We start from the raw sequence: 7,878 nt of genomic DNA on the forward strand, positions 1-7,878 counted from the left end.
ACAGGGATCAAATTCTGAGGCAGGTCAAATGGAGAAAAATTATGAGAAATGAGTTTATCAGACAAGTTAAGGAGTAAAAGTTCTCTGTGGATGTGCTTTCTAGAATTTTTCAGAGGCATGTCAGATTCCTCCAGGCTCTGCTGGGGTGTTGATTTTCAGTAGGCCATCGTTGAATAGTGGTTGCTTTTAGGGCAGCCTTAGAGATGGAGATGGAGATTGGAGATAGGATTAATGACAGGAGTCTCTCTTACACCTACTTGGCTGCTCTAGATGTAGAACCACATTGATTTTAGTTGAGGCCTCCAAACTACTATAATATGCAGTAGTATGCATGCATTCAGAAATGCATCAGGGATCTTGGAGTGCATTACACTGCATAAGGCAGGATGCCTCCATGAAAATGCTCCACTTTGCAGTGCACCAAATTCCAACCTGCAGGGCCACCACCATCTAACTACTCTTTTCTGGGCCTATTTCATCTTCATTTGCTAATCACACTAACTGTACAATTTTGGAAACAAATCCTATTAATTTCGCATATATTTTAGGTACTTTCTGGATCTGGTTTCACCTTTCAAGAAAAGCTCTCCATAAGATAGGAACATATAAGATAATTATGGAGAATTGTTATACTGCAATACCCACCACTCATTTCTCCACTGTATTTCTCCAGCAGACATTTTCAGGAGTAACCAACTTGTTCAGTCATTGTGATTAAACTGACTTTGAAGGTGAAGCTGCTCATTCATTTGGCCTTCAGCTGTATAAATTCAGCCTACTGTCTACAGGATGCTATGGATCAACATGAGGAAAACCAACTTTATTTCCCATCACCATGGCCATGAAAATCTTGCATTCAGCCAGCTGAGAACCCCAATGCCCTTTGGAGTTTACAATAGAAACACAGGTGACTCTCCTATAAGTTTTTCTATTGGTGTTTTGAGCATGAAGAATGACTTAACAATTGCACATTGTTAAAAACATATGACTCATATAATTATGATCAAATTTAAGAATATTTGCTCTTTAGAAGCAGTGCCTGGATAGAATGGTCTCACAGCTCATGAGAAGAAAGGGGCTCACAGTGGGAAAACACATGGAGATCAGTGCATTAGTGTTCACCAACCACCAACTGGGATTAAAGACCATTATAACACAAACATTTAATAAGGAGGAAAGAGTGTGGAAAATCACAAAGGTGCCCACCAGGACAAGGATTCTCTGGGTGGCTCTGGACTCAGGGCAGGATCTGGGAGAAACTTTGATGCTGTGAATGTGCTGAACCCTCTGTTTGTGCCTGTACAGAAGGAGAACCATGGAGCCACTGGACCAGATCATGAGCACAGAAAAGACAATCTCAGGAAATACAAACAGTGTGGTGTATAATGAGTCTGTGATTTTGTCATGCCCTGCAATAGAGCAGTAAACATAATCTCTTTTCTCTGTCACATTTTTGCTATTCCATTTGCTAAACACATAGAGAGGAAAAATGGAATTCACCACCATGTACAGGATCCAGCAGAGGGAAATGGAGAAGCCAATGTACTTTGGAGCTTTTCCTTTGAGATCCTTCCAACAGGAGTTCAAGGGGCTGATGGTGATGTTCTGGAAGATGCTCAAGAGACAGGTGATGGCAATGGACATACTCCTGCCCAGTCTCTGAATATACAAAAGAAGTTTGCATCCTAGGTCATTGAAGTAATGTTTCAGCCCAAGCGTTGTCATTGCCTGAGGGATTCCTTTAGAGAGAATGACCAAGGAATTTGCTATAATCAAGTGCCTGAGAATCAAATCTGTGGACCTTAAATTGTGCTCATTGCAGAAATGGACTGAATGATAATAAAGCAGAGAGAAATTTCCCAGAATTCCAACAGCAGTCTGTGATAAGAACATCAGTCCCATGGCCACATCTCTGGAGTCCATTCTCTCATTTAGCACATTTTCCTTTGAATGATAGCAACTCCTTGCTATGATCAAAAAAATGACTCATTAAAATTTTTGTAGTGAAGCACAGTGGTATATATCTGTAGGTACCAGCTAATCAAGAGGCTGAGGCAGAAGTGTGGTTTGAGCCTAGGTATTAAAACCCAGCCTAGGAAACATTGCAACTCTTGTCTCAAAATATATTTTTTACACCAGGGATAACTTTTACTGTGTACATGGGTTGTATTGAAAAACATCAAGATGTACCAAGGAATAGGGGAAGTTCCCAGATTTTAATAAGAAAGTCAACTTTAAAAATCAGTTGATGATAACCTGGAGGAAGCAATGGAAAGTGAGATCAGTGGACAGAAAGCATAATTCAATATTTGCAGCATAAACTGATATTTGATAGTCATTTTGAATAAGAGGTCTGTGTTGAGCACTTCAGTAGAAATGATTCCTTATTTTTTCATTAATTATCTTCCTTTTTTGGTGTGTGTTTTGCTGTGCTTATTGTTTCATGGATACACACACATATGGTTTTTCTTTCCTAATTTTTAGCATTTTAACATTTTCTGCTTTCTGTCTTGAGGGTTGGGGTTTTTGAATAGTATTTTTGATTTTGTTTTCTATTGTTTCTCTTTCTCCCTTTTCTTCTGGTGACAAATTCTATTGTTCTCTCTTTCATTCTCCGTTTACTTTGTATGTCTATTTTTTCTTCTCCTTCCTTATAATCATCACATGCTACATCTCTTCTGTATTCTCTCCATTAAATTTTTAAAATTATAAACTCATTTCTACCTTTTTATCACATGTTCTTTTCTTTTAGTTAACTCTGTTCTTACCATCTTTTAGCACTAATTGGTTTATACAACTCCTGACCCCATCATTAATGCTTTTGCAATTATTTCTGCTGTGGATGCCATTCTTGACACCTCTTGTTTGCTTTAATGCCAGATACAGTTCATGGTTACTTGTTTTTTTCTGGAAGCAATCACTGCCCTTACCATTTCTGTTTTTTGTCACAATTCACATTGTAGGTGCATAGTAGGAACCAAGTATTTAGTTTAATGCTGTATATTGTTCAACTAGGTTGTTGCTTATTGTTTGTTTCCTCCTATTCTGTGAAGTGCTGGAAACTATAGAGATGCTACAAGTTCACAGGATAGAAACTCTGCTGCTGAACTAAATTCAGGCAAAAGACAGCACACCTTGTTCAACACACAAAGGAATAACACTCAATCTTCAGCTATCCCTTAATACAAAGAATAGAAGAGTCGAAAACCCAAACTAGTGACCAGGCCCCAAGTAGAAACAGCTAGGGGTGGGCCCCTAGGTCCCGCCTATGGACATCCATTGTTATAGCTGAAACAGGCTGTGGACACCACACCTATGAAATGGTCTCAATACAGATCACTCTAGGACAATTTTTTCTTCAATAGACCATATTCTAGGTCGCAATGAAAGTCTTGGCAAAACAAAAGAATTTGATGTTATCCTGTGAATCCAGATCAGAGTGCAGTGAAACCGGAACAACAGCTTGATACATAGAAACCAAACAAAAATGTGGAGGTTGAAAAATATATTTCTAAATGAGGGATGGAACATACAAAAAATGAGAGAAGAAATCAAGAAATTTTAAGAATAAATGAAAACAGAGATATAACATATCAAAATCCCTGGGAAAGTATGAAGTCAATTCTAAGAAGTAAGTTCATAGCATTGAATGCTTACACTAAAAAATGCCAGAAAGATCCCAAACAAATAATGTAATGCTAAATATTGAAGTGCTCATGAAGAAATCAGTAGAAGACATAAAATGATAAAGATTAGAGCCAAAATTAATGAAATTGAGATTTAAAAAAGCAATACAGCCAGGCATAGTGGTGCATGCCTATAATCCCTGGGGCTTGGGAGGCTGAGGCAGAAGGCTTGGGAGGCAGAAGCCAGCATCAGCAACTCAGTGAGGCTGGGGATGTGGCTCAGTGGTTAAGCACCTCATGATTTGATCCCTGGTACAAAAATAATAATAAAATTTTAAAAATACAAAGGATCAATAGAACAAAGGAGATGATTGTTTGAAAATATAAACAAGATTTATAAACCTTTAGCCATCTAACCAAAAGAATGAGAGAGAAAATCCAAATCAACAAAATTAGAAGTGAAAAAGAAAATATCACTACCATACTTCTGGAATCCAGAGGATGACTAGATACTAGTTTGAGGATATATTCTCTGTCTATGTATCTCTCTGTCTGTCTCTGTCTCTGTCTCTGTCTCTGTCTCTCTCTCTCTCTGTAGGGATATAACAGAGTGGCACTATATTACTCAATTCCCAACCCTTTCCAGGCCTTTTTATTTTGAGTCAGAGTATGAGTAAGTTGCTTAGGGCCTTGCTAAGTTGCTGGAGCTGACCTTGAACTTGCAATTCTCCTGACTCAGTCTCTGAGTCACTAGTGTTAAGGGTATGCACTACTTCATCCAGCTGTTATACTCTATTAAACTAAAAAATATCCACAACATTGTCAAATTTCTGGACATATATGACTTGCTTAAAATGAATCAGGAAGACAGAAAACCTAAACATACCAATATCAAGTAAGGAAATTGAATCAGCTATTAAAATATTTTCAATAATTAAAGGCCTATGACCAGATAGATTCTCAGCTGAGTTCTACTATACTATTAAAGACGAACTAACTCCAGACTTCCTCAAATTATTCCATGAAGTATACAAAAGGGGACTTTATATTCTTTTAAGCCTTCATAATGTTGGTAACAATATGATACAAAGAAACACCAAGGAAAGTAATCTGTAGACCAATATCCCTAATGAAAATAGATGTAAAAATACTTAATAAAGTGTTAGCAAATTGCCTTCAAAAACTCATGAAGAAGATAATATACCATGAACAAGTGCATTTTATCCCAGAGATTCAAATTTGATTTACATATGCAAATCAATAAATGTAATTCCCCACATAAAAGAAAATTAAGGACAATAATCACATGATCATCTTAAGAGGAGCAGATAAGAACCTTTGATAAAATCCAGCAAGCATTCAAGTTAAAAACACTGGAGAAACTAGGAGTAGAAGGATCTTGACTCAACTTGATAAAGTCAAGTTGACAATATGACAAAGTAAAAGCCAGCATCATCTTGTATGGAGGAAAACTGAAAACATGTCCTCTAAAATCAGGAACACGACAAGGATGTCCATTATCACCACTCCTATTCAATGTAATTCTTGAAACTCTGGAATTATTTCAAGAGAAGGAAATTAAAGAAATACAAATAGGAAATGAAGAAGTCAAATCATCTGTTTGGTGATGACATGATCCTACATCTTTTTTAGAAATCCAAAATTCCAGCAGAGGATTTTTAGAGTTGATAAACAAACTCAGCAAAGTAGCAGAATATAAGTGCAATATTTATAAATCAATAGCTTTCCTCTATTCCAGGAGTGAATCTGCTGGCAAAGAAATCAGGAAAACAATCCCATTCACAATAACCTCAGGAAAAAGTAATTGGGAATAAATTCAACCAAGGAGGTGAAGGATCTGTATAATCAAAGATACAAAACCCTGAAGAAAGAAATCAAAAAAGGCCTTAGAAGATGAAAAGGCTCCCCAATATTCTTGGGTAGGCAGAATTAATTTTGTCAAAATGGCTGTTTCTAAAGGCATTATGCAGATTCCTTGCAATCCCAAACAAAATACCAAATGACTTTCTTCACAGAACTAGAAACACAGTTCTAAAATTCATTTGGAAAAATATAAGACCCAGAATAGCCAAAGCAATCCCGAGTAAGGGAACAATGCCAGAGGAGTCACAATACTGTACCTCAAATTATATTACAGAGCTACAGCAGAAAAAGAAGAGATTATTGGCATCAAAAAGACACGAGTACCAGTGAAATAGAGTAGAAGACACAGAGAGAAAGTCACAGAGTTACAGTCGTCTGATAATTGAGTGCTGGCAAGGATGTGGGGAAGAAGGTTCACTCATTGTTAGTGTGACTAAATTAGTACAACCACTTTGGAAAGCTATATAAAGATTTCTCAAAAGATTAGAAATAGAACCACCATATGACCCAGCTATCCCACTCCTTGGTATTTATCCAAAAGAACAAAACTGACCATACTATAGTGCTGCAGGCACAACAATATTTAGTGTACTGCTTGCTATTCTTCATAGCCAGGTTATTGATCAGACCAGGTGCCCATCAGGAGATGAATGTATTGAGAATGTGTGGCCTATATCCAAAATGAAGTTCTACTCAGTCAAAAATAATGAAATTATGGAGTTTGTCATTTAGTGGGTGGAACTGGAGAGCATCAAGCTCAGTGAAATAAGTCAGACTTAGAAAATCAAGTGTTGAATGGTTCTCTCATAGGTGGAAGCTAGTGCAATGTAAAGGGGAAAAAGGGAGGAAATATTAAGTGAATTTTACAATAGTATTCTATGCTTATGTATAAATATGCCACAGTGATTTCTATCTTTATGCATAACTATAAAGACCCCATGGAAATCAATAAATAGAAGGAAAACCAGCAAAGTAAGGAAAGTAGAATAAAGAGAGGGAGGAGGGGAGAGAAAGAGGAAGTACTGGGGACTGATATGGAGCAAAATAAATTTCATGCATATATGAATATGTCAAAATGAGTCCACTATTATACTGTATAATATTAATGTACTAATAAAAGCAAAAAATGATTATTTTTGTTATTATAAGAACATAAATATAGTGAGATGTATAAAACAATTTTTGAATGATATTGCTATGTCCCCAAACCATGTCACATAAAACACTAATATATGATAATATAATGTAGGTTAGAAATTAAGTCCTTAGCAATTTTAAGCTAAAAGAAGATATTTACCAACACCTGTGAAACTACTGATAATAAAGCAATTTTTTGAAAGATGAATAAAAATACATTTAAATACAACTGGAGAGTAGGAATTACTGTGTGTTATATGAGCTGAAACACAAAGGAATGAGTTTGGGATTAAGGTGAGAATATTAACAAACCAGAGGAAGCAACACAACATCTTTGGTCCTGACAACCTTGTCCAATACTCATAAAGTTACTTCCCTTACCTGGTGCGTTCCCAAGATCATCAGGGGAGGAATTCTCACCACAAGCATCACACCATAGGTGATTCAGTGGGGATACAATTTCTATCTCCATTGAGTGCATCAAAAATGGATGCTGTTCTGGGTTTCTGCTTAGGATGAGATGATTTTCATAGTTTTATCCTTATCTTTATTGTAGGCATGAAGGCATTATAAACTCAGCTACAATGATACTGATGACTTATTCTATGATTCATGTAATGTGGACAGCAGGATGCTTTAATTACCACAATGCTTCCGCACCTCCACAACCAGGTTTCAGTATCAACATCAGGGATTATTAACCATAGTCACCCTCAGTGAGGACTTTATTACATTCTATTTGGAGTCATTATTATCTGGCATCAGGCCAGGGATACAACTGCTTTTACTAATTCAGTTCATAACAAAACAATTGTTTCTCTCCCTTGACTACATGAGCACTGGATCTGTTTCTACACCAAATCCTTTTTCAGAAATGAGCATTTCCTCAGACTTATTTTCTTACCCATTCTGCCTCTATGTCAGAAATAGAGAACACTCACTGTGCTTCCTGTGTGCAAGGTTCTGGGCTCAGTGTGAGGTCCTGACAGCCAGCATGGAGGGAGGGAGGCAGCTGGGCCCTGAGATAAAGGTCTGTGCTCCTGTGACCTCACTTCCCCTCAGGGCTGCAATTATCACTTCACCTGGAGAGGCAATGACAGTGCAGGCCTGGGGAGCCCAGGACAAGGCTGAAAAACTTTCTCCACACTTGTTAATTAATAAGGCAATTATGAGTTTCTTGTTAGTAACTTCAGAGTGAGTCTTGAGGAGTTTTTTGCTTTTCCCTGATCCC

The 7,878-nt window shown here is 37.2% G+C and overlaps 1 protein-coding gene across 1 annotated transcript; it reads right to left on the reverse strand.

The window, feature by feature from the left end:
* Nucleotides 1-1,026: 1,026 nt before the first annotated feature.
* On the reverse strand, nt 1,027-1,953 carry LOC139702773 (vomeronasal type-1 receptor 4-like). The gene has a single exon (XM_071604924.1). The coding sequence runs from the start codon at nt 1,921-1,923 to the stop codon at nt 1,027-1,029; it is 897 nt and encodes a 298-aa protein (XP_071461025.1). The 5' UTR covers nt 1,924-1,953.
* Nucleotides 1,954-7,878: the final 5,925 nt, after the last annotated feature.

The sequence above is a fragment of the Marmota flaviventris genome, chromosome 18 (assembly GCF_047511675.1).
Source record: "Marmota flaviventris isolate mMarFla1 chromosome 18, mMarFla1.hap1, whole genome shotgun sequence".
Taxonomy (NCBI): Eukaryota; Metazoa; Chordata; class Mammalia; order Rodentia; family Sciuridae; genus Marmota; species Marmota flaviventris.